The 24,210-nt window shown below is 43.8% G+C and overlaps 1 protein-coding gene and 1 long non-coding RNA gene across 10 annotated transcripts in view; one reads left to right on the top strand and one right to left on the bottom strand.

The window, feature by feature from the left end:
• SUSD6 (sushi domain containing 6) overlaps positions 1-23,861 on the top strand; it is an 87,126-nt gene extending 63,265 nt beyond the window's left edge. For all 9 annotated transcript variants that reach the window (XM_017830642.1, XM_017830647.1, XM_017830648.1 and 6 more), the window contains 4 exons: positions 11,630-11,827; positions 14,781-14,919; positions 16,120-16,541; positions 18,331-23,861. In XM_017830642.1, the coding sequence (XP_017686131.1) occupies positions 11,630-11,827; positions 14,781-14,919; positions 16,120-16,541; positions 18,331-18,356 (785 nt within the window). In that variant the 3' untranslated portion in view covers positions 18,357-23,861. The remainder of the gene's footprint in view (positions 1-11,629; positions 11,828-14,780; positions 14,920-16,119; positions 16,542-18,330) is intronic.
• Positions 1,402-4,317, bottom strand: LOC108505046. Its single transcript, XR_001877360.1, has 3 exons — positions 4,155-4,317; positions 1,867-1,995; positions 1,402-1,691 (listed from the first exon to the last, which is right to left on the bottom strand). It is a non-coding gene; the product is annotated as an uncharacterized LOC108505046 (long non-coding RNA).
• Positions 23,862-24,210: the final 349 nt, after the last annotated feature.

Below are 24,210 nucleotides of genomic sequence, written 5' to 3'. Positions count from 1 at the left end.
TTAAATATTCTCCTCCTTGTTGCAATATAAAGTAAGATTTAGAATTGAAAGAGCTGTCAGTGAGAGGAAGAGAGGCCCCAGTGATTGTTAGCTGCCTTTGCCCCATGTGGCAAACACTTTTGCACCCTTTATATTTCCTGATAATCAGAATTTCAAACAAAACCCCATATGCAGCTATCTTAGAGAGACCCTCCTAATCCAACTTTTGAAGGGGGAGGAATCCACAAGGCTACTTACAACAGTGGGCTTTGGGTTTCAAAAGCAGAATCTGGGACCCTGCTCATTATACAAAGTGTTATTACAACACTTGCTTATTTCCTTCTTGGAACATGTGGAAGTAATTACGGAGGAGTTGGAAGAAGGCACAGGGAGGCTGGAAGCGGCCTTGGAAAACAAAAGCAAATGAAATGTGGGCCACTTGGAAAGCTGTGCTGTGCCCATAGGTGAGAGCAGGTTTCTGTATCACATTGGCTTTTCTGGGGCCACTGTATTGCTGACTCAGGTGCAGCCCAGATGCAAATTATTTATGCTGTCCTGGCAATATGGGATGCTGTAAAGTACTGGTCATTTGGTCTTCATCTTTACTGGACCTGAGCAAGCTTCGTGAGCTTCCACATACATCAACAACAATTTTAATTTATTTGTACATGTGTGTGTGTGTGTGCGTGTGCAACTATAAGATTACTTTATCAGAAGATCTTAAAAATATTTCTGCAGTTGTTCTGATTTGTTTCTTTCTCCTTGTTAGTGTTTCCCAAAATAATTTATCAATCCTGGCTTTATTTAAAAGCACCAGGTTTTTTGTCTTATAATTTGGTGTTATCCTGATGTTCAGGATGCCTAGTGCGGATGAGAGCCCCACTGCAGCCAGCCCTGTACAAACATAACGCAGAGCCAAGTCTGAAAAACTTGGCAGTGTTAGTCTCGGAGCCTGTCAGGCTGAATCATTTGAGAATGTATCTGAGGGGACCATGTTACAGGTGGGCCTGTTGCAGGGAAAATAATACAGTTGTCATAGTGAGTAGCATTCTTCTGGGGAGGCAGATCTGCTGCTGGAGTGCAGTTGTGTTTAGGTTGCTGCTTTCTGTCGCAGAAAGCTTCCTTTTGCACTTGTGGTTTTTGTTAGCCCTGGAATTTGTGTCTTGGTTTTTCAACTGCCTAGCATACAGCAAAGTCTGTCCTGTTTTGGAAGGGGAAAGAAAGGTATAAAACTTTATTTTTCTGCTAAAATTTGAGTGGGAGTGGGAGTTGCTTAACTGAAGCAAGGCTTTCTAAGGGGCATAGAGAAGTACATTTTATATCTAGACAATCTGTATCACTGTAGAAGCACCAGTGGCAGCTTCATATAGCCTAAACATTTTGACTCTTGTAAAATGTAAATATAATTTGCATTTTAGAGCAAGCTTTGATGCTAATGGTTTTTATTTTAGGAGAGAGATAAACTACTGGGGAAAAAAAATCATATTTCTAATAGACAGACAAGACCCATAATTAATGTTGCACTAGGAGGCTTCCTCCATGGTTGGCTAATCACAGCTGAGTGTTAATAAGCATAGAGTTTTTTAAATACTTTTGTAACACGTTAATTAAGATAATTCAGCTCCATGTGTCTCTTGAGTTACCAGATGGCGACTGCATTGGTGGAAGGCTGCAATTAGAGTCTTTTCTTCCTTGCTTTTTCTTCCCTTGTCCTAAGGGAAAAAAAAAAGGGGGGGGGAAAGAAAGGCAGCTTTGGTGTGTATGGGATGACTGTGAGGGGTGCCTGTTACTGTACACATTGTAAATGCTAGTGTCTAATTATATAAATGCAGAGCTATATGATTGTATATACAAATCTCTTTGCTTTTGTTCTTCTCATTTACTCACATTATGATATAAAGAAAAATAAGCCTCCTCTTCAGAGTATGCCCTTGCTGGGGAAACTGCAATTTCCCTGTGAAGACTCCAGTCCTGCTCAGTTTGCTCTTCTGTCGTTGACTTCAGAGTAAGCAGCATCTGGAGCCAGTAAAGACAGAGAGCTTATTTTTCAGTGGACTTTGGCTTCTGCTTAATACACAGAGCCCAAAGAGGGTTATGTTTTGCAGTGTGTTTTTAGGGAGGCTTAAAATATTTTAGGGGCAGAGTCGGTGAGAAGTGTGTGTGCTCACAATGGAGGCCTTTTAGTGACTTCTGCCTTCTGTAAGTTAAATATAAAGAGGTCCTTTAGCCTCAGCTGTTGTGACTGGGCCCCGCCAGCAGCTGCTGGATCCCTCTGGGAAATGATCCATCTGCTCATGTGCTAGAGAAAGCCAGAGTGCTGAAAAGGAAAAGGTTCAAAATCTGTTCTCCTGTTTCCAGTCCCCATCTCCACCCCAGAAATTACAGACCAGTGGAAAACCCGGGCATCTGGTAATCTGTCTTTTATGGAGTAAATGCTGTCTCCGGCTAGAAACACACCAAATTCTCAACTGTTGCCAGCTGGCAGAGGACAGCTTCAGTCTGGGTCCCTTTTTAGATCTTGTATCTGCAGCTACTGTATTTGTATAGTTAAAATATAAAGGTTAGCAGACTTGTGGGCAATAAACAAAAAACCCCCACCAACACCCTGAGCTACCTGAAAGGAGGAACAAAGCATGCTACACCTCAACTGGGAGTGACCCACTTGTCCTCTAGGGATAAGCCTTTCTAATGACTGTAGGAGGCATTTGTGTTGGAATTTTGTTCCATGGGCTAAAAAATGTCCCCAAGATGCTGGAAGAGGGTAAAATCTCAAATATTATTCCCAGAGCAGGTCGTTGTTGTGCTTCACAGAGCCAGGCTGTCAAGTGAAATTCTGGTCTAAAGCACATGGCCCTTTGTGTTCAGCACAAACCTGCTGTTACAAGCAGTGACTGTCCCTGAAATACTTGGTGAGCCATTTCCTAGCCTAATACTAATTCCTGTTCTCTGCATGGGGAGGACAATGCAGGAGCAGAGGGTGCATAATAAGAAGCTGCTGTGCTGAAAGCTTTTGAGCGTATCCATGCAAACATGGTTAGGTGGAAATCTGAAGATATTTAGCACTCAGAAATGGAGCTGGCACTCATGCTGGGGAATGTGGGTGGAGGTGACTGCTTTTCTATCTACCAGTAAAGCACATCCCCCTGTCATTGCTTTCTCAACAGGAAGGAAGGTGTGGGTGGGGCGCAGCAGTGCTGTTGATCAAAACTTATCAAGGTGCCTTTTCTCTGCAGACCAACTGTCTCGGAAGTGGTTTTTCCTTTGGTAAAAGATGGTCTTTAGTTGAGGAAATTAGTCTAAAAGGGGTATGAAATGGTAACAGACTTGCTTCTTACTAAAACCAAATTGCTGCTGAGGGAGGGGCTGCCAAAAGCGGCTTCTGCTGTTTATAGGCTGGTTTGTATGCACAAGGGAAGAGGAAAATCAAGGATGTTGCCTGTCTGGATTTCACACTGAGAGCAAAGCTGGCTAGTCATCTTCCCTCATCATCCCCCACTGCAGAAAACTTGTGGAGCTAAACACCAGTCCTGCCTCAGGCAGAAGAAAATCTTGTGTGACTGAAGGGCCTGGTTTAAGGAGAAAAATTCCTGACTGGAAACTTGTGGAATTTTTTTGTTCTGCAGTCACAGTGTCACTGCAGCCATGGTGTTTTTCCCCTGCTTGCCCAGAGGATGACACAGCAGGAGGTTTGGGTTACAGGGACATGACAGATAGCTGCATGTTGTTTGAATAAAATAGATGTATATATTTTTTTTTTAATCTTTTTTCTCCTCAAGGCAGCAAACCACCTTTAGCCGAGACTCTTCAGAGTGTTGGGGATGAAATGAAGTTGACATGAGAAAACCAGTTAACTTGGACAGTTAATTTCCTGTCTGCTAGTTAGGAAGGGTTTATAAAATAAGTGCTTGCTATTGAAAACTGTATGTGTGCCAGTTGTATGTGTGCCTTTATTTTTGGTGCTACTTTGCAGGTTGTTTTCTCTCAGTAGGTAGTGGAGTTTGAGTTCATCATATGCTAGGTAGGGATCTGTCCTACCCTAGCAAATGTGGAAAGGTTTGAGACAACCCCTTCTCTAGGAGGAAAAGCTAAGTTTAAAAAAAACCAAACCAAAAACCAAACAAAACAGACCAAAACAAACCCCAAAAAGCCCCCCGACAAACAAATAAGGTAGTTACTTGCATGAAAACTTGAAGAGTGTGTTCCTTTAGGTGTGAGCTGAAGCACTGTAGTTTGTCTGCAGCACTGGAGGCTTGTTATTGCTCAAGAAGCTGCTCAGTCAGCTTCTCACTGTGGCTGACTACCCTGCTGCTGTGGGTAAGGACAGTAGTGACACTGTTATCTGGTTGGGTCACATTCACGCTTCTCTGAGTACCAGAGACAGAGGTTGGGAGTATATCCAAGAACTGGGCAAAGGAAGGGGTAAATTCTTTCCTTGTTGGCTTACTAAATAACCAGGAGATTAGTGGAGAGGTTGGGTGAAGAGGTCTTGTCCTGCTGTCAAGAACTGAAACTCTGCAAGGAGAGAAAAGAATGTTTCTTCTCCTACTAGCACATAGGGCCAGAGCTCTTGTTAGCAAATTCATTCAATTGCTTCCTAAGTGAAACTAATGTTCGGTATCAGCCCTGAATGGGATCCATGGGCAGCACTCTGCTAGAATTGCCAGACCCTATAGAAGCTGAAGTGGGTATTCTTGCTTGCTTTGACTTGCACTTCTAGCCTGCTGACTGCATCAGGCTGTCAGGTTTTTATTGTGAAAAAGCATTGTATGGCTTCAGATGCAGCTGATGTTTCAGACCACCCATTTAGCTGTGACAGGACCCAGATTGAAGGTGGGAGTAGAGAGGAAGGATTACTCTCAAGGGTGTCCTAGAGACTTTGGGGCTGTTTGGAAGGTCCTTGCCAGAAGTAATGTAGTAGTAGCTTTTGCAGTTCCCTCTGCTGTACTGAAACGATGCACACACGAATTTTCCAAGTTGAAAATTAAAGTATCCATAGCGGGGACAGGTAACTGAAAGATGGGGATATTTTCTGTTCATTTTGGATGCTTTTTCTGGATGTGCTATTTCTAAGACTAGTGGCAAGTCCTGTCGGAGAGAATAATGGTGGCAATGTTTCGGAAAACTGACTTGGACAGAGAAGTGCTCCTTGCCATTGTGGAATGCGCTGAAGCACAACTTGGAAGAGAGTGAATAAGCAAAGGCAATAACTGTGACCAGGAGGAAACTTTTGTATGTGAAAGGAGATATGAGAAGAGACAAAAAGATATACTTTGAGGCAAGCCAACTTTTTCTAAGCTCCTCTATAGAAATCCTACTGTAGGGCAGTCAGGATAGTACAAAAAAGTTATGATGAGGCTTCAGAGGAAACAGCATGAAAGAAATGGTATGGCCTCTAGCACTGGAACAATTTAACTGGGTGCTTATGTGTTCTGCTTCACAAAGGTGTTCATTCACCAGGTAGGTCATGCTGGCATGAGACAATCATGTCAAGTTGAACCAGACTAGGCGGGGACATGTTCAGCTTGATCAGGAGGGTGGGTTTTGTTTATAGGGTGTTTTTCCTCTGTGAGTCTTGATAGTATCTCTTAAATGGATTAAATCTTGTGGATGAAGAAAGAGAAGTACTGAGCTTAGGATCTTCCATTTCCAGTCTTATCCCACAGAAGTTGTGGTATGTCTAAAGGCCGGACAGTTTAATAACATCCAAATGGGGGGCACGTGTTCAGGGCATCCAGCAGAGCAGTTGTAAACCCAAATGGTTTCCAAAATGCTTCAGTGCTGACATGTAAGGTTCCTCTGACACTGCTCTGAGGATGGTTAAACCTGCTAGAGCACTTGTGTAGTCAGTGAGGAATTTACCTGAGGCTCAGTCCAACTTCCTCTTGGAATTGCTGGGATTTGAGCCTGACTCATATAAAGAGTAACTATAATTTGTCAGAATTGTTCCTGTCCTAGCTTTAGTGACCTTTGTGTCCTGCTGTGGAGAAGAAGAAATGTCACTGGATGTTCAGTGCAAAACATCCCTTCGTTAAGCAATGCTATACCCACATGTCTGCCCACGTAAGGTGAGCAATGCCATGACTTGTTCTCCCTCAGTTACAAACCTATAGTTAGGCACTCTAGTGATTATGATTAGAAGTTGTCCTGTTGTGGGTTTTGTTGTTGTTTGTTTGTTTGTGGGGTTTTGTTGTTTTTCTCTTTTAAGAATGCATTTTGTTAAGGAGGATTTTGCTGCCCAACAAAACAAGTGAGTGACCGAAGTACAGTTCAGTTGCTTGGTGCAGAAAAAAGGGGTGTAAGAGCCCTGACAGGGTCCATAAATCTTACTAGTTGAAAAAAGAAAGACACAGTGACAAGCAAAGATTGTAGAGAGGTCTTAGTCTCCTGTTTGGTGTTATGTCTGGGCAAAGAAGGTTAGTACTGGGGAGCTTTTATAATTCTGTAGCAATTATCCAGTCAGATTAAAGTATGTTTTAATCTTTCATTGTACGTATAAGTGGAGTGTATTGTGCTTGATCCTTACCACAACAGGCTAATCCTGCTTGAGCTTTGGAAATCGTCTGCTTATCTGTGAATTTCACTCTTAGTGATGGAGGCTCGGCTGTGCTCCTGGGGTTCATGTTCTGAGTATCTAAACTCCTTACTTTTGTGTCAGCACACAGCATACCATGTGCTTCCATCTGTGGCATTATATATGACCCTGGCATGGATTTGTGTCTTTATTACATTATGTTAGAAATGCTTTGTAATCCTGCATCAGGTCAGCAGTCAGGACCTAGGCTCAGTTTCACCTCAGCCCAGACATGGAAGGTCCATTTCATCCTATGGTGATTAGGTTGATCATTTTAGCCAACAACATTTCTTACTGTATCTAAAACAAGCTAGGTTCCAACGCCTCACACCTGTCTGTGAATCTGGTGGACGAGGAAGCAAGTGGAGCTTCCTGCTATTAGCAGAGTCATGGAAAAGGGAGCTGGTGAAGATACAATGTGATGGATGATGCTGTCACTGCAATAAAAAAGAAGTTCCTTAGTGTTGTGATTCTTGTCAAGTTGGTAACAGCTATTCAAAGAACATAAGAGCAGTTAACATTCCTTGAAGTGATTGAAGGTGATTTGGTGGGAAATTGGGTGGAGGTGAATACTGACTTAGTATTTTTTCATTTGCATATTAAAAAGTCATCTATATGGTAAATAACTCATGGTTTGGAATGGCATTTGCAGAAACTCCATTGCTTAACTTAATTTGTGCCTGTCGATCTGAAAATGACTGTTTCTTTACCTCAGAACAGAGTTCAGTGATGTTCATAGTGTTTCGACCTCTATCCAGTTGTTATCTCCTCCCTGTTTTCCAGCAGTGTATGCTGGCAGAGCACCAGCTCTCTCCGGAGATGTCATAAGCTTCAGTACCACTTAGAAATAGGGACTTCTGGAGCAGAGTTTTGTCCCCTTTGCACACAGTGCAAGAAGGTTTAAAACCCCCTTCTGTGCATCCTCAAAGCTTGATAATCAAGATGCTGGCAACAGCTTTGCAAGCCTAGAATATCAGTAACCCACTAGGAAGTTAGTAACTTCTCTAACTTGGCTCTCTTATTCTTCCCTGCCTGGCATGAACATTTGTTTTAAGATGTCTCACAAGCCCTGGGATACTTCCAAAAACATGTGTTTCAGGGTGGGAGTTGATGAAATTCCTGCATGTTTCTTTCTATTTCAAATATGCCAGTGCATATTTGACTGTGAGTTTAGGCTGATGCTATTGGCAAGGAGGTGATTGTTACAATATATGTACTTAGTGTCCCACAAATTTAAAGGACTTTTTGTAACCTTGTGGGAAGGTTAGTGTATCCACTGTGTGTACCCACTGTGTGTCACACCCCCTTGAAACTTGGGAGGGGTAAATCCCAGGGCGAAGGGGAGGGGAGGGGGGGATGGGGACAGGAGGGAGGGAGGATGTCACAGTTTTGCTGTGTCCTGTGAAATCTGTCAGGCTTTAACTGGGGCTGAAATAATGAAAAACCATCCTCCAGGGTTTAGTTCATGTGTCTCAAAAAGTGTCAGTGTGCCAAAGTAATATCCAAACAGCAGTGCAGCCTGGAGCTGGACCACGTAGCAGCATGCAAATACTGTTGAGGGTTGAACGTGAGCAGCCCACTGGGAAGCATGAGCTGGAAGGAGAGCTGGGTCAGGCTGGTCCCAAACCCAGTACTGAACCAGTATGGCACAGCCATGCTCTGGAGTGCTAATAAACAGTTCGCACAGGCAGCTATTCCCATCCATCCGCACCTTCTGGCTGCAAACGTAGCCAGGAGTGGGCTGCTCTGGGCATGCTTCTGGCAGCAGTTGGCACCCAGCTTTTTTCACCCCTTGTGCGTCAGTAGTTTATTCTGTGGAAAGCAGTAAATGGGATGCTCTGCCTGGTTCTATATAGCTGTGGATATACCAGTGCTGCAAACTTCGGGCATCAGCTTTGCTGCTGGTGATCTAAAGGATTGTGCAGAATCAGACTCGTACCTTTTCTTCTATTAGTTCCAGTTTAGAGTGCACATACAGAGGCAATGGAGCATGTGAAAGCTGAGAGTACTTAGGTACCGGAGGAACAGTTCACTGTAGTGGAAATCTGCATTGTCTGTCCCAAGCATTCTGGGTGCCTGTGTTGCTGTACTGGACCCTGATTTGCAAAGGTGCTGTGTTCTGTCAGAGATGCCAGGTCCAGCGGGGAGTAGAGGTGTTTGACTTTCTCAGTTTTTCAGGCACCACCAGTCCATTATTGTACCCACCCAAGCCTTGCCTGGGTCAGCTTCAGCAATTTTTAATTCCATCAGCACTGTCTAGTAGACCTTCCCAAAGCTACATGCTCCAAGGTGCTTTGTTCCCCTGAGGCTGCCTTGCAAAGGACAGTTCAGGATCAGTTCAGTCATGTTGAGAATGGAAGGTGCTGATGTTCTGGCTACCTGATCGAGACCTTTTTTATCTGTTTCCCCAGCACATAAACAGTGTTCTTCCATCACATTTTAAAATACTTGTGACACTCTTGGATGCTGTGATGGCAAATGAAGGTTGGGAGTAGGGAAAGGGGAGGTGACTAATTCCCTTCCCTGTTAAGAGAACAAGTCAAGGACAACTGCTTGAAGAGACCTATCAGCTGCTTCTCTCCTTTTGTGTGCCAAGTGGCCTGTGGAGGTGAGGAGGGAACCAGTTTGCAGTTGCATAGCTGTGCCATCGCCTGAAGCCCTTTGGTAAGGAGGCAAAGTAAGGGTTCTGCAAGTGCCCAATGTGGTGGTATTTCCAAGCTTTTGAGAGTGCTACTGTAATGTAAATGAGTGCCTGTTTCTTGTTGGGTGCTGGTTTTTTGTACATAACTCAGAAACGTCATCAGTATAGGTGGCACTTCATGATAGAAGGGGAACCAAACAGTGAGCTGCTTCCATGTGCAAAAGGGCTCCTGGTGCAGTGGCCAGGCTCACACGTGGGTGCAGCTCAGGAGAAGGGGGAACAGAGGGAGTGAGCTGTTTGTTGCAATCAGTTAGCAGAAAGATGCTGTGCGTGACTCCCAAGAAATTCCAGGTACCTGCTGTGGTATAAAAAGGTGTAGAGAAGTTGTCTTCTCTGCTCTTGAGTTTTGGCAACTGCTGTGGCAACAGTGGCTTTTATCCACACCTCTCTACCATTGCCTAGAGAGGTACATGTTAAACTGCTAAAAATATCTCTGGTGCTCAAATGGCTCCTTGCAATTTAGCAAGAAAGCTCTTTGCTAGGCTGCAGATGAATCAGGGCATTTGTACCTGAATGTGAAATGTGCCATTAATCTGTTGCTTTGGCTGGTCCCAACTACTCCTAAGTGTTGGACAGGCTTAAAGTGTAAGCAAGTTTTAGCCTCATGGTGAAGGGTTAAAAATTAGTTACAAAATTATGGCAGAAAGAAAAGATAAAAAAACACAGAAGAGGTAACAGTTAATACTCATGAGGCACAGGGCAGTGGCTTCTCTGAAGCTTATTTAAGAATAAATCTCCTCAAGAGCAAAGTCTTCTTGAAAATCTACTGCTTAGACCCCTGTTAACCTTTTCTCAAGAAGTAAATTGAATTGCAGTTATAAAACTGGCAGAACTCACACCAGAGGGTTTTCGGCTTTGCTCAGCACTTCATCTTGGGGTTTATTGGCATTTACAAGGCACCATCTATGCTGCATTCACATGTGATTAGGTTCCAGGGTCACTTGCAATGCAGCAATGTAGCAAATTTTTCCAAAGTGAACGAATCTCAAGTTTTCTTTTGCTTAAGTCTTTCCCAAAATCCAGTTACTTGAACTTTGCCCAGCTGTTTCTCATGGTTTATCCTGCAGTAAGTGGGACCTTTAGAGGCAGAACATGGGAGCGCATGCTCTGGGGTTTAAGGGCAGGCTTCAGTCAACGTGCTGTGATGGAACATGGTTGGCTGGTTTTCCATGCTCCAAAATATCTCAAGAGGGATCTATGATGTATTTTCTTTTATGAAGTTTGAGAAGCTGATGTGGATTTAAAGGGAAAAATCTGGATTCTCCATCTTTCAGCCAGGCAGATGCGTGTCATCAGTGGGAGATACTGGCACTGTTCTGCAGGGTCAGTGTGACCTGCCAGGAGAGAGGAAGTTCTGAGCAATGCAAATACTCTGTTTTCGGTGCAGTTTCCTCATTTTTTGTTTGTTGGGTTTTTTTGAATGACTATTGAAAATTCTACAAGAAAATTTCTGGCATGTGCTATGTCTATACCCACTAGTCAGGATAGTGGAGGTGCAAGGAGGAATGTGAAGTGCCTTCAGCATTCCAGAGTTCACATAGGTAAACAGAGGTTTTTTTAGAAATGTTTTGTAATATAATGAATTCCTTTTTAAAAGTAGACTGGAATATTTGGTCTTCAAATAGAATCATAGAATCACTAAGATTGGAAAAAATCTCTTGAAATTATTGAGTCCAACCTTTGACTGAACAACACCATGGAACTAAGTCATAGCACTACATGCCATGCCCTGTCACTTCTTGAACACTTCTAGGGCTTGTGATGACTCCACTCTTTCCTGGGCAACCCATTCCAATGCCTGACCACCCTTTCAGTGAATTCTTCCTACTGCAGAAAAGCTCTGTTCCCCATATTGTTGGTGGTATATCTCTGTGAAATAGCCAAAATCAGTATGCTTTTACAGGCTTCCAGGGTGCCTCGTGGTGGGGTACCTTAACACCATACCCATAGTATAGAGGGATTTTTGCATTCTTCATTCATTTCAGTAGGAGGTCTCGTGCATTTTCCATGTCAGGCTAGTAGGAAAGCCTGGTTGTAAGGTTCTCCTCAGTCTCTAGTGAAAGTGCTGTGGGGAAAAGATAGCATCAAGGATTTTCTGGGCCTCTCTAATAGAATCTCTGTGTCACTGTTCAAAAGTATCACCAGACTGGTTCCTGCCAACTATATTGTACTACTGGGATAACAAGAAGTATTTAGCCATCACAGAAGACATATCAGAGGTGAAACTGAGCAGTGTTCTCTGCCACAGTTTTTCTCCTTGGTTTAAGTAGTTTAATTTAGTGAGTGTTCATTGGTAGAAGTCTGCCTACGTGTCATATATATTGTGTAACAGGTGTCTTCCTCTGAGATGTCCTTCATGATGCTTTCTTTTTTTACAGATTGTCCCCAGCCACCACAACCTGAGAATGGAGGCTATAAATGCCACCCTAGCCCCTGCAACAACCCTCTGACTTCAGGCAGTGTCATAGAGTATCTATGTGTCGAAGGCTACATGCTGAAAGGAGATTATAAGTACTTGACCTGCAAGAATGGAGAATGGAACCCAGCCATGGAAGTCAGCTGCAGGCTCAGCCCAGGTGAGTGCTCCCTGACTCTAGAATTGCCCTTACATTGACTTCAGATTATCCCTAAATGCTTAGTCAGTGTGACACTGAGGAAGTCCATGGGGCTGTCTCGTATTGCTCCAACAATTTCATAAACACAGCTCACAGTCACAGCTCTTTATTAAAAATGTCTCTTTAGTAGCAGCCCATCAGATGCAGATAATACAAGGAAACAACCCATGGAAAAGAGTATAAAGGAGGCAACTTGTTACTTATGTGGAGCCTTTTATTTTGATGGCTGTCATCCCAGAAAGGGGGGAAGCCCTAATTGAAGCATTTTGCATGCTGTCTGGTTTTGCTTGGTGGGTTTGATGGTACGTCTCCCTCAGTGGTGTACCTATCTGTCCACATGTGCACATGTATGTGCGTATGTAGAGTTGATCTGTGCAAACAGGTTAAGTAACTGTTGGCTTCTTGTGGCAAAGAGCTCGATGGTGCTGCTTTTCACTGCACTTTTCCTGCTGGCAGGAAAGGACATTGCTGGCAAATGATTTCTGCTTCTCTCCAGATGGAAGTGGACAGCTTTTATTTTGTCTTTCTCTCAAAGCTGAACAGGAATGCCTCCATCAAAGTAGGAAAGCAAAAAGGTTTGCAGGAAAACGTTCATAACGTTCGTCATACCACTCTTAGTCTTCCTATGACTCTTTTGGTTTTAAAAGCTGGCATAATGGGTAAAAGGGGAACTTCCTCCCCTCTACAAATTTGGTTGTTCATAGAGCCTTACTTTTCAATCATCCTGAGTCAGCAAGAGGTACACTCTGGAATTAATCTCGTAATACATAAAGCAAAATGTGTTAGCTTAATTGGAGGAAACAGAGAAGTACTTTCTTCAAGCTCTTTATGGAACTCACTGCATATCTGATCTCTGGAATATTCTGTCCTGTCCCAAAGACACTGCCTTCTCAGTGTCTCTGCCACAGCCACTCCAATAGCCCCTTGCTATGATGTGTAAGGAAGGGATCTGGGAGTTTACCTGGCAGCGACTAGATCCTGAAGAGGCTTTTCAAATTTGATATAAGCTTCCTTTCCACAGTGATTCCTCCTTCCCCTTGCTGAACCCAGGCTGGAGAAAAAAGCTGTGCTATTGCAGGTAGTGTTCCTTGGGGGCACTCCTGCATGATGGCACTTGGTCTAGTTGAAGAATTGTGTTGTGATGAGCAGAAATCCCTCAGATTTCTTTAGCATCTTGAAGGACCAGTGGCCTTACCAAAAATATGATGCATCAAACATCTGACTCAGAGAAAAAGCCATTGCTTTCACAACATAAGTTTTGAATCAAATGGTCAGGGTCAGAGACAGCTGAGTCTTAACTAGTGGGTGTCATTCACAGAGCTAAAAGGAGAAGGAGGTGGGAGACACTAGAGAGAAAGACTGTAGGTCTTAAAATGATTGGTAAGGGTAAGATTCCACCTGCTCCATATAGAATAAATGAAATCCCTAGCAGTAATCACATGTTTTGTGTAGCTCTGAGCCTGTCAGTCCCATAGCCTTTTGGCAGATTATTGTATGAGTTAGTGAGCATCTTTTCAGCATATGAGATGGTGAATGCTCTGGAGTGTACCCTGGGTAGTGAGCAATTTGACAGCATCATGTACTGATGCTGAAAATGGAGCATCTCTATTTGCCTACCCTCATTCTTGTTGGCATACTCAAAGTACCCTGAGTAATGCTGAAAATTACTCAGCCCTATTTGCTATAGGGAAAAATGTGCCAGTCACTAGTTTTTTTTCCCTGGTCAAGCTACTTCTAAAAAATTTCAGAGAAATAAGTTCAAAACAACAAAGCCAGTAGGTTTCACCCCAAGGGACGATGCAAAAAATTCCACACTGGCTTTCCAGCTTAAACGCCTGTTTTGGGCATAGATTTCAGGCTGTAGGCTTAAAAACAATGGTTCTCCAGCTTTTTTTTTCTTTCTGTTTACCTATTGCTCTTCCCCTCATCCCTACTTGCATGGGTCTTGAATTCCCTCTGCAGTTTGAGACCTGTGCTCCTGAAGAATGTGTTGAATGTAGAAAAGAGGAATTGCATAAATGGGAATGTTCTGAATGTGAAATGGACAATAGAATTTGCTGATGAGTAGGTGAGGCTTTTCAGATCTCTACCAAAGACCTAAATTAGGGACAGAAGCAACACATAGAGACAGTTATTTCCTCTAGGGAGGTGAAAGGACTAGTGTAGTCTTCTAGGCATGACATGCAGTGCTCAGTAATACCTCCAGGCCATTCTCACTCTGCTCCCAGTTTATTCCTGTACAGGTCTTTTAAAAGCCAAATTAGTTCCCACACAGTACAGCTGCAGAAGGGTAGGAAGGAGTCATGTCAGCAGGGCACATGTGTCCAACACTGAAAGCTCAGCATTCTGAAGCAACATCTACCTTCCCTCTCTGTTCTCTTGCATATGTTTGTGTGAGAGAGAAACTAAATACTTGCTGTGTCTTAATTATACCCAGCCAGGTGACTTCCACTCTGCTTTGTGAGGCTGTTATATTAGTCAAGAAAAACTGTTATTTGGAACTTTTTCTATTGTTTGGCCTAAAATATCCTGCTTATTGTGTTAGACAATTATTGGCCTTGGGGTGACATCAGGACGTTTTTTTAGCTTTTGCTCAGCCAGACCTATATATAACATGACCCTTAGCACCATCTGTCAGTTCCCATGGCCTGCTTGCACTGCTTTTCTGTTTGCCCTGTTTTTCCAAGGGAAAAACATGTGCATGTGTTATTTTAGGTTCCCCCTACAGAGAGGTGTCAGCTGGAGATCTGAACTGAGATAGCTGGTGTGCCTTGACTGTATAGGAAACTTGGGCTCCTCACATGTGCCCCCAGGTGTAACTCCTGAGAGCAGGCAGTGTGGATGTTTTTCCTTCTCTTTGGCAGTTATTTAAGGGAGTGGATCATTTTACCTTGTGTTCCCCTTGGTTTTGTAGAAAAGGACTCTCCTCCGACAATTGGAGTACCCACGCTATCCATAGTAGCCTCCACAGCAAGCTCTGTCGCCCTGATTCTGCTGTTAGTTGTGCTGTTTGTTTTGCTGCAGCCAAAGCTGAAGTCGTTCCATCATAGCAGGTAAGCGTAGCTGGGGTTTGGAGGGGCTCAGAGGCACCTGTTTCTTTGCAGCAGAAACTCATTAAGGTATTTGAGTCAGGCCTTCGTTATCGAGCAACTTAACCTCTTGCTTTTTTGTTCCTGTTTTATTTACCTGAGTGACATCTCTGCCCCATCCTGCTGGACTTATCTTAACCATACTGCTGGTCCAGCAGTAGTCTGAAATGCTGGTCTGCGATACTCACCTGCAGTACCCATTCTTATATTCCACCCAAGGGGTGGCTTCCTTGTGCTTTTCCCTTGACTCTGAATGGAAAAGGTTATGATCCTTATTAGCCTGGCTATAGATCAGTCTGCTGCCTCTTCTAGCCTTGGATAGCTACTGAAGTATGTGTCTGGGTATATACATCTGCATCTCCCCTGGTCTATTTGAGGTCCTAAGGACGTGAATTCAGGCAGTACTGCTCATTAGATACACATGCAAGTCTGCCATCCTTCCCTGCTGTGGGAGGAGAACCTTCTGGGTTTGTGGATGAGGGGAGGCATGCAGCCATAACACTGCTGACGGCTGAGGTCAGCAAAGCCACTGTGGATGCTCCAGCAGCAGGGAAGTTGAGAGGTGGGGCCCTGGGGTCTGCCCTTTTCTGAAAAAGTCCAAATCACTGGAAAAGAAGAATGTACTCTCAGGCCTCTGCCTCATGAGGTTTGGTGATTCATGATGTGCTAGAGCTGTCTTCCCCACCCTGCCAGACATTATCTTGCCAGCAGCAGAGGCGGCAGAACAGACAGTGCTGGGCATTGTGGAATAAAGCAGTGTACCAAGCTGGAATCAACAGTGGTCAGAGCACTTTGCCAACAGCACAAGGCTCTGACTCATGATCTTTGTCAAATTCAGCTATGAAGGTAGGTGAGGGTGGAAGCATTGTAACCTTTTCAGCTCTTGCTGCTAAATCCATCGGGTGCTGTGAATTACAGCCCCTGCTTTTTTTTTAATGTCAATTCACAGTAGGGTTGCAAGACTATACTTGCTTGACCTTGTTAAACCACCATTCATATTTGTCTGTTCTCCCCTCAATAAGTCAATGGTGAGAATTAGAGTTCTGCTGTGGGAGGTTACTGGAGTTCTTGTTAACATATGTATAATAATATGTTAACAAGATAATAATAATGCTCAACTTGATTTATTTTTTCTCCTCCCCCCTCTTTGTTTCTTTTTTTGAGGCGAGACCAAGGTGTGTCCGGAGATCAGGTATCTATCATGGTGGATGGTGTCCAAGTGGCCTTGCCGTCCTATGAAGAAGCAGTGTATGGCAGCACAGGCAACTGCATTCCACCCTCGGACTCCCGGGTGCAAATCGTGCTCTCGGAGGGAGCTGGACAGAATGGACCCAGAGAGATGCAGCAGCCGGACCAAGGGGCTCGCAATAGCTCTGAAAGAGAAGATGAAGCCCCTGGACGTTCTGGACTCTGTGAAGCCAGTAGCTCTCAGCGCTCTGAAACTGTTCTTGTGCATCAGGCTGCTACCTCTTCCTGGGTAGCTGGCATGGCTAGCAGTGGACCTGTACACAAAGAGGTCCAAGATTCAGAAAGCAGCGACATACAGAGCCTTTTATCACTCACTTCCTCTGAGGAATACACAGATGGTATGTGACTTGGGCAAGAAACACTAAATGAGAGTGCTTACTTTTAAGAGTAGGTTCTGCAGTTGAGTACCTAGGAATGACCCTATATACATCTGCCACTGGAGCAGCTTTTGAAAAGAAGTGTCCCAGTCTCCATGGCATATTTCACAACTTAGACATATAAGCAGTATATCTTTCTTTGAAGAATTCGGTGTTCTCAGACTGGGAGACCAGAGTAGAAAAACTGTCTACTGCTCACTCTTGTTTTAGCAAAGGTTTTGCAGAGAAATCCAGCCTCCAGCATCATAGTGCAAAAGCAGTAAAATAACTGTGTGGAAACCAAGTTGGTGGGAATGGGAGGACATACTTGGAATACAAACCCTTTGTGATGTTTGGGTTTCATTTTTAGACTGTTTTAGTAAGCAGCTTCCTGCCACAGTGCATACAGTGCTACAGCCTTAGCAAGCAAGAAGATGTAAAAGGGATGTGCTTGTACTTATTGTACAGGCTGAGGGGCAAGTCTGTTAAACGGTCAGTACATCCTACTTTCCTCACTTCTATGCTGCCGCAAAGGAGTGGCTTTGCAGTGCCAGAGCTGATGTGAAGGTGTAGCTTCTGCAGACACTGCTGTGTCTTAGGCAAGAAATGTAACTGGCTTGTAGATAGCTCAGGGCAGAACTTCCCTTTTCCATGGTGTCAAGTCCTATAGCCATAGTAATGCCATCTGGAACCCCGGCAGTAAAACCAGTTAAAAGGGTATTTCTGCTTAAGGGCAGAAATAACAACATATTTTAAGATGGGCATTAAACCTCAAGTGCATAAGCAGCAGAAATCCCAGCTGTGAAGCTTAACAGAAAATGTCTGCAGTGTAGAAACTAAAGGATGTTTCCTGTGTCACTATGTCATTTTTATCTCTGCTTGGAAACATGTATTGCTTCTAAGGCTTTTTGTGCAGTAGCAGATTGCCCCTTCCAGCAGACCACTGTAAAACTTGTGCTTGTGGCTCAGAGGTGAGGAAGCTGCAGCTACTGGAAGAGTTTGCATTTCCTCAAGTTAGATAAGGGCAGGTGTGATCCTTCTATTTCCAACCATCCTTGTCACAGTAAGAAATATATCTTTGGCATTTTAAGGACTATAAGATTGATAAGGTCATGGGAAAGAGAGAAACTGTCATTCTTAAGGGAAGTTATTACCTTCCCTTAAGCAACATGATGAGGCTTTACTGGGGATATTGTATCTTGTTGTGGGAACCCCCAGTTCAAGAGATATGTAAAGAAACTGGGCAGGCTGTGTTGGAATCCTGCCAAGATAGCAAGGGGCTTGTGGGGAGTGACTGAGGGAACTGGGTTCATTTCATCTGGTGAAGAAGCAGCTGAGGGCCAAACCAACGATTAATTACAATTACTTAATGGAGAGTTGGAAACACTGTGGAGCTAAGCTCTTCTCGGGCAGATGATATAAAATGGGGCAATGGCTACAAACTGTAACTTGACAGATTCACATTCGGTATTAAGAAAATATTTTGTGCTAGTAGGGTAATGCAGGACCAGATGGACACCCAGTGTGGTGATGGAGTCTCTGTCCTTAGCGTTTGTCCAGGCTGGAGCTGGTGGTAATCTCATTCACAGGGGCAGCTTGGAGCAGAGTCTTCCATAGTTCCCTTCTGCTGTGTTGTGATGACAGGGAGACCACTGCATTATCATGTTATGGAAGTGGGAGCCTCTCTTGCTTTCAACAGTAGTTTTTCTGGTGTGTGTTGAAACTGCAGAAGTTTGACTTTTTTTTTTTTTTTCCTCTCCCTACCATTCAGATATTCCATTGTTAAAGGAAGCATGAGGTCTGCTGTGTTTGTCTAGCCTTCTCCATCTTGGATTTCTTCCTCCTCCCCTGCCCCTGCCTTTGGGACAGAAGCACTCCGTGTGGTCTTCCCTGTCCTCGCGAGCTGTACCCTGGATACCTCCAAGAAGAGATGCCCTCAGCTGAAGATCCAAAGGATGTCGCCAGGTTGCCTCCTGGATGCACCAGTGGAGTTGGTGCAGCGCTGGCTTCCCCATTCCATCAGCATCAGGGGCTCAAGGAACAAGTACATTTGAGCTTTCCTCTCCTCTTCCCCAGCCAGATGTTTGACAGCAGTCTCTGAAGAGCTGCTCTTTTCTTGTGCCTTTCTCTTTCTCACACTGGCTTGTTGCAGCTTATCAGCCTTTCTAGCCCTTCTGCTGCCCAGAGAGCAGGGGCTAAACCCGCTTGCTCGCTGGGTGCAGACACAGTTTAAATATACGTATATATGTTATATAGGCTCTTCTTCCAGCATCCTCTTTGTGATAGGGGAGGAGAAAATGCCTCACTGGGACTGAAGTGAGGCTTGGGAGGGATCCCAGTTAAGGGGTAGGTTGTCATGTCTAGAAGCGCCTCAAATGAGATGGGCTGTGGGACAACTTAGCCGTGCAATAACAGTTCACTGAGAATTGCTAGAGTGCTGAAGGCTAAGAAGTCCAACATGTAGGAATACCCTCTGTCCCCATCTCTGCAGAAGTCCATTTCTGAAAATTACTTTTGTCTTCTTCTTCCTTCTCTACAGGTGTAGCACACTGGGAGTGGTTCAGGTCTTTGAAAATGTTAAGAGAAAAAGATGCCTGTAGGTAGCAAATATCTAGTGCCATTGGTGCAATCCCAAATTCCCTTTGCAGCCACAGTAGGTACTTTGGTACTTGAGGTGGTAGTTGCCATCTCAGAGGCTAGTGTGTCTTCCTAGCTTCATACAGCAAGGGTCTACTGTTTTATCCTGTAGGGCTCCAGTGGGCCCAGGGAAAGGCTCCTTCCTTGTGGCTACGGGTAAGCAGAATTTGTAAAGTCTCTCCTAAATATAGTGGCAGCCGGTTGGTGTGAGGGAGGGTTGACTACATTAACAGTAGGGCTAGAGGACACCATAGCTTATTCCTGAACCTAAATTTTAAGGATTGTTTTCAAGTTCTGGTAGTAGGGAAAAGAAAAATCAAAAATATGTATACCTCTGCCACCCCCACCCCAACCCCCTGGTTATGTGCAGCAGGTCGGAATATCCTGGTTGCTGTTAACAAGAGTCTGTTTCTGCATGAAGCCACATTTGTCTGGGGTATGTGGTCCAATCACAAAAGCATTGTGGTGGTTGTAAGGTTCTTCACTGGGGAGGTCTGAACACTGTACCATGAGATTGGTTTCAGCAAGAAGAGTTGGCTTCTTAGATGCATGTACCTTGTCATAATTGTCTTGAAGTAACCAGGGAAGTGTTTGCCCTGTGAGAAGCTCCTAAATTTTTGAGTTGAAGGAGCAAAATGTCATGGCCTTACACATCGTGTGGTAATATACAGGTAAATAGGGATGCTGTCTTTGCTGATTTGATTTTGGTTTGCAATCTTTACCATCCTCATTGTTGTTGCTACAAGAACAAACCATTACAGCACTTGACAAAAGTGACAGAACATCTTTACCTATAAAGTCACTGTGCTTAGCTCCAGTTCCTGGAAATGGGGATTGGCCATAGTATCCAGCTAGGTGTCTGCTGTTCTTCTTCCCAAATAGCTTTTATATCCCAGGACACATGGGACAGTGTGTGCTTGTGGATGGAAGAATCCTTTTTCCCTATCCTTGTTGCAGAGGGATGTTAATTTAAAAATACAGTGTTTTAAACTTTTTTCCCTATTGCTCGTGTTACCTTGCATTAACACAAGGATTTGATAAATCCCATTTGGGTGGTTTAGGTATTTTTTGTTCAGTTTGGATGGTGAAAATCCCATGTCATTTTACAGTGGGCTGTGGTGTCTCAGCTTCAAGCACTGTAGAGGTCAAATGTTGTTTACACATCTGCTATGGGAATTTTAGAAAATAAGCATGGGAATGATTGTATTTAGTTTTTTTACTCCTATGTTGAAAATGGTCTAAGCTTGAGCAAATTCTCATTCGTTGGTTTATCAGGGCAGATGAAGGGATTGAGCGAGAATAGTGGTAAGGAAGTGTGGAGGAAAGACTATGTGACTTCTTTCCTGCTGCCTAGCCAGCTCAGTGCAGGAGTTTCTCTTCATGCATTTAAGGTCCTGTCTGCTCAAACTGACCCTTAGCAATTCAAGGTATAGAAGTTGGAAATGTGCTACCTTCCTGCAAGAGGCAGTGCTTTAACCCAGTGTTAGCACTAGGTTGGTGGGAGAAGGTGGAAGCTGATCCCAAGGCCTGGCCTTGATCTGGACGAGCACTTGCACTGTCAGCAGGAAACACATATTGTGTGGCCCTGCCTCCTCTCTGCTGTTGTAAAGGAAGCAGCTCCCAGCTTGGGAGAGAAAATTCAGTTTGGCTGGGGAAGAAAAGGAAGCAAACTGCACAAGGAGGGAGTGCTTCAATTTTGTTTCATTTATAAAAATTGTTGGAAAGGGCTTTTCTAAGGAGTGGGGGAAATGCGAAGGTGGAGGGAAATATGCAAGTGTAGCTCTTGTGATCAGGCATAAACAGACAACTTCTGTTGGCTTGCTGAGGGTAAACTAGCAGCTCCCAGGCCAGTCTCTGCTGTGCTGCCTGCTAACACCATCTGATGATTCCAGCTTCTGCAGAAGAGCTCTGTCCCCTGCAGCAACACTTGTGGGAACAGGCCCCATGGACCTGTGCAAGCCAGAGCATGGAAAACAGTTTGGGGGCATAACCTTGCTGATGTCCACATCCTCAGCTTCATATAAAATGAGGTAAAACAGCTGGGGAGGAATCTGAGAGATGTCTGACAGTTTTTTCAAGGCCATAGGAGAGCAAGGCCTCGCTTTACTGATTATCAAGTGATCATTACTTATTCATGTTTGTTTAATTCTGCAGAAGCTGAAGGATTGGGAAGTGTTTTGGGCAGAGATGTAGGAAAACCCACATTGCACAGTCCTGTCTTTACTTTTGGGAGCAAGGGCTGAAGCTTAAAGATCCCTCAGATGTGAACTCTGCTCTGTCTCAGGAGTGTTCATTATCTCTAAGCAAAGAATGTGTTCTCTTTGTATTTTGCCAAAGGTAGATGCGGCCTAGATCTCAGTATGGTGGATGAGGAGCACAGGGGCTCAGCCTTGCAAGATGTGACACAGTAAATTTTTTTTCTTTTTTTTCTTGATGGGGCCACAGTCTCTGCACCCTTTCTTCCCCCACCCACATCTGACAAAACATTTCAAAGGGAGGCATTTTTACTTACTTAACACTCCCAACATAATCATCTCATGCTCTGTCATACATGCTGGATCCTGTGATATTCAAGAACACTGAAACGATTTAATTTTATTTGGAAAAATAAAATAGCACTTATTTTAAAGGTTTCTGTTGGTTTTGGAGTCTGATAGGTTGGGGAAAAAAAGGGCATTTCAGAAATTCAGGATATTACGTGCAATAGAAAAATGTTCTTGCTCCCTTTCAGTTGCATAGTTTTTGGAAAAATAAATGCAACCTACTGCAGTGCTTACAGCCCAAGTGTTGCAGAACTGGACCAGCCTGAGAGAGCCAGAAAGTGAAGCTGGCAGAGATCCATGGGGAAGTGGGACAGTCTTCTGTCAGGATCTGCATCATGAAGCTCACCTGAAAGGATGAGACAGCTAGAATTGTCAGAGCCTCCTGTCACCTTGAAGGGTGTCAGCAGCACTGGTTGAGAGAGTGGGGCATTTGTTGTTTTAAATAGCTTGCATCTCCCCACCATTAATTGCAGAAGAGGTAAAAATGAAGTCAGAAGGAGAGATGTGCTGCAGCATGCGAGCCTGTGGAGTTGCTGCCGAGTTAAAACTTCAGGAGTTTGAGAGGGAGAAGAGCTTAATGCATTTTTATCCTTAACCACCAGGGAAGTTGCTGTGTAGCAGAATCCTTACTCAGCAAGCAGGCTGCTTTTCACCCCTTGGACATCTCCCTGGTGGTTTCTCCTTGGCCTTTCAGCTCCGGCGTGGTGAATAGTTTAATGCATCTGCAGCCTTTATTTGGCCTTTCAGTGTGTGGAGAACTCAGGTGTGTTAGGAAGAACTGTTCCACATGTTTTGGGAGGAAACATCCTAAGGTGCTCCCAGAGGTGGGTGACTGGGGTCAGTACTGAGGAGTGGGGCTAAGAGAGCAACAGGCTGTGCCATTGGAAATAATCTGGTATGGTTAGGTCATTTGCAGCACAGAAAAAGGAATGTAAGGAGTCTAAGGAAGAGCTGTACTGAAAACAGAGGTATGCTGCAGGCTAATGAGCTAATGCAATCACAACCAGGTTTTAAGGAAGCTTGTGCTTTGTTAGATGATTTAGCATACACCAGCACGCTTGCTGTATAAGGAAAATTAATGTTCAACTGTTTGGACACACTGAGATGTCCTTGCTGACCTTTTTAGAACGTATTTGCAAATGTGGTTTTACTGTTCTGATAGCAGTTTTAAAAAAAACCTGCCTTATTACTCTATCCAGATAACTATTTAAATAAATTTCACTTTGGTTTTTTGTATATAAAGGCAATAAATCCCATTCATTTTGCACATCCTGCCTCACCCCATCCTCACCCTTCAGCCCTTACCAGGGAACGGCAGATTGAATTTGCTCTTTGTGAAAACCTTTGTTTGCAGAAGGACTTCACTAGAAAACATTTATTCTCTATGATATGCTACGAAAGTGCAAAGAGGTTTCCTAGAGCAGGTTTCATTTTTAAGATGTATTTTTATACAGGAAATAAGCCTTTTTCCAGTCCTACCACACCAGGACAGAGCATGCCACTTCCCACACTTCAGGGACCTGTGATCAGCACTGCTTCCAAACTCGACCCTCTGCAGATGATGTTCAGATCTATGTACCCACCAGAACGTGTTCTACTGATGCTCTGCATATGCTTTCCATAAGCTGTGCTTTTGCTTCTGTCCTCGAGTGAACAAGAACAGAGGCAACTGAGTTGTGCTGGAAGATGTTTTAGTTCAGATTCTCAAATTTGCTTTCTTCCAAAAGAAAACAAAGTGAAGTTGCCTGTGAAGCAGATGTCCTGTGACACGGTGGGTAGACTGCTGGTAGTTGCTGATGCAAGTGCAAGGGGAGCTTGATTGCCTTTGTGCATTAATCCTTTCTTCTCTCCTGTATGTGTTTTCTTTTTATCTGAATTGCACCACTATGGAATTATTTGCAGAATGGTACTCCATATATATGTGGGACTTCAAACCATAATTGATGCTGTGCAGGATGTCACTCAATTGATTTTATTTTGCTTTATTTTATATGTATTTTCTGGTATCCTGTACATTGCAGTGGGTGTGAAGATAGTATTTTAATATTTGTACAAAGTTTAATTTAATTGTTCTATGTATATAAATGCATTTCTAAATTAAAAAAAATTCTTTTGAAGTGAAGCTATAATTTCTTGTGGGTTTTTTTTTTAGCTGTTTAAGCCTTGTGGACTGGAAATCTAGCAGACCATTTATTATATTATATTATATTACATTATATAAATATATTATATTATATTAATTATATATTACAGCAGTGCAATGCCTTCCATGGGAAGATCAGGATGAAGGTAAAGCTAGGGATGCTCAAAGGGCTTGGGGAAGGGAGGTACAGAGTGGGCAGAGTCTTAGAAGGATCATCTGTTTCCAAATTCAGAAGCAAAGGCTGCCTTGGGTGTGCTTGCATGGAACTGTATGAGGAATGAAGCCAGGGTGGTTCAAGGGCTGTTCTGGGAGGGCTGTGGTCACTCGA

The sequence above is a fragment of the Lepidothrix coronata genome, unplaced genomic scaffold (genome assembly GCF_001604755.1).
Source record: "Lepidothrix coronata isolate B3197 unplaced genomic scaffold, Lepidothrix_coronata-1.0 Scaffold182, whole genome shotgun sequence".
Taxonomy (NCBI): Eukaryota; Metazoa; Chordata; class Aves; order Passeriformes; family Pipridae; genus Lepidothrix; species Lepidothrix coronata.
The sequence above is the reverse complement of the archived record's forward strand: the minus strand, read 5'-3'. Positions and strand labels throughout refer to the sequence as shown.